Source organism: Cucurbita maxima, unplaced genomic scaffold (genome assembly GCF_002738345.1).
Source record: "Cucurbita maxima cultivar Rimu unplaced genomic scaffold, Cmax_1.0 Cma_Scf00019, whole genome shotgun sequence".
NCBI classification, from domain to species: Eukaryota; Viridiplantae; Streptophyta; class Magnoliopsida; order Cucurbitales; family Cucurbitaceae; genus Cucurbita; species Cucurbita maxima.
Genome location: NW_019272035.1, coordinates 1235241 through 1236621, shown reverse-complemented (window position 1 = coordinate 1236621; position 1381 = coordinate 1235241). Strand labels below are relative to the sequence as shown.

General features: G+C 33.9%; 1 protein-coding gene across 1 annotated transcript in view; it reads right to left on the bottom strand.

Annotated features, from left to right (window-relative positions):
• Positions 1 to 1166, bottom strand: part of LOC111493484 (hsp70-Hsp90 organizing protein 1-like) — a 6054-nt gene extending 4888 nt beyond the window's left edge. Inside the window, exon 1 of the mRNA XM_023143191.1 lies at positions 1059 to 1166. Within this exon, the coding sequence (XP_022998959.1) occupies positions 1059 to 1166 (108 nt within the window). The remainder of the gene's footprint in view (positions 1 to 1058) is intronic.
• Positions 1167 to 1381: the final 215 nt, after the last annotated feature.

Genomic DNA, 1381 nt, shown 5'->3' with positions numbered 1-1381 from the left:
TATCCCAAAAAAAAAAAAAAAAAAAAAAAGGCATAAAGCAATATAACTGTCCAACAAATGCACAGAATGAAAGTACATTTTCCATCACCAGACAATATATGGATTCTTCCAGATAAGAAACACTCGTAAAGAATTTACAACAGGGAGAAAGAAAAATTAGGAAACTTCCTTGCTTCTTTCCCGAACATCCTAATCACTAATTGTACTGTGTTCACCTTAATAACTTTCAAGTCCCCATAGAGACTGCTTTTTGCCAAGCTCTCAGCTCAGTCTTTATTTTCTCAAGTTTGTAAAACAAGACCTAATGAACATTCTCAAACCATACAATTCTTTTTTCACTGCTCTTCTTCAGCAACCATTTAGAAGAATATGTTCAAAACATTTGGATTTCAATGATGCACTCCCCCCTCCAACTGGTAACAGGTTAGAATTTAGATAAAAGCTATTGGGAGGACCAACATAGCTACTGTTCAGCGATTTGCTGTGAATATGCCATAAGATTCCTCACTAGCTTAAAGGGATGTCGAGGATTTTGAGGAAAAATATTTATTCTTAGCCTCTAGGCAGTGTATACTAGACTGGATATAAATTTTTCTAACTATTCATCATTTTTACTCATACCAACTGTATCATTTTCTGTGCTCTATGATGGTGAATGCACACATTCTGATGCCTGTGTTTCCATTACTTTTTTCAATATTCTCTTCTCTATAGGAAATGCTTCTGATCCAAGAAGAAGAAGCAAAGAGTTATCTCTAGGTGGTGTACACTGGACTAGCTATATATTTTTCAAATTATTTATCATTTTTTATTCATACCAACTAGATAGTTTTTTGTGCTCTACGATGATGAATGCAGAGATTCTGATGCCTAGTGCTTCCATCACTTTTTGTACCATTTTGTACCATTCTCTTCTCTGAATGAAATGCTTCTGATCGAAGAAGCAAAAGGTTCATTATTTACACATTACAGCTTGGAAGTAATTAGAATTCAATCAAATATCATTAGTATATGACCTCAGAAGGAACGAAAAAAACGAAGGTCAACAGAAACAAAACCTGAATCAATAAATCCAAGCAAGCCAGAGAACCAGCAGCCACTGCTGACAATAGGGGGGTAATATCATCATCAGTTTCAGCGTTGGGCTGAAAAATATTAGAGAACATTTATCGCATTAGTGTACAAATACAAAGGGAAAAAATCATCCACGCTAAAATTATCTAAAACATGTTATTGAAAAAATTATGACATGACAAGCTAGTGAAAGAAAATGAAAGAGAAGCTGAAGAACTTAAAAATATATACTGTAGTTGAGGATAATCCACAATCAATGGCAAAGACCCATTAGAAAATCTCTGATTTTTTTTTTTTTTTTTTGTGT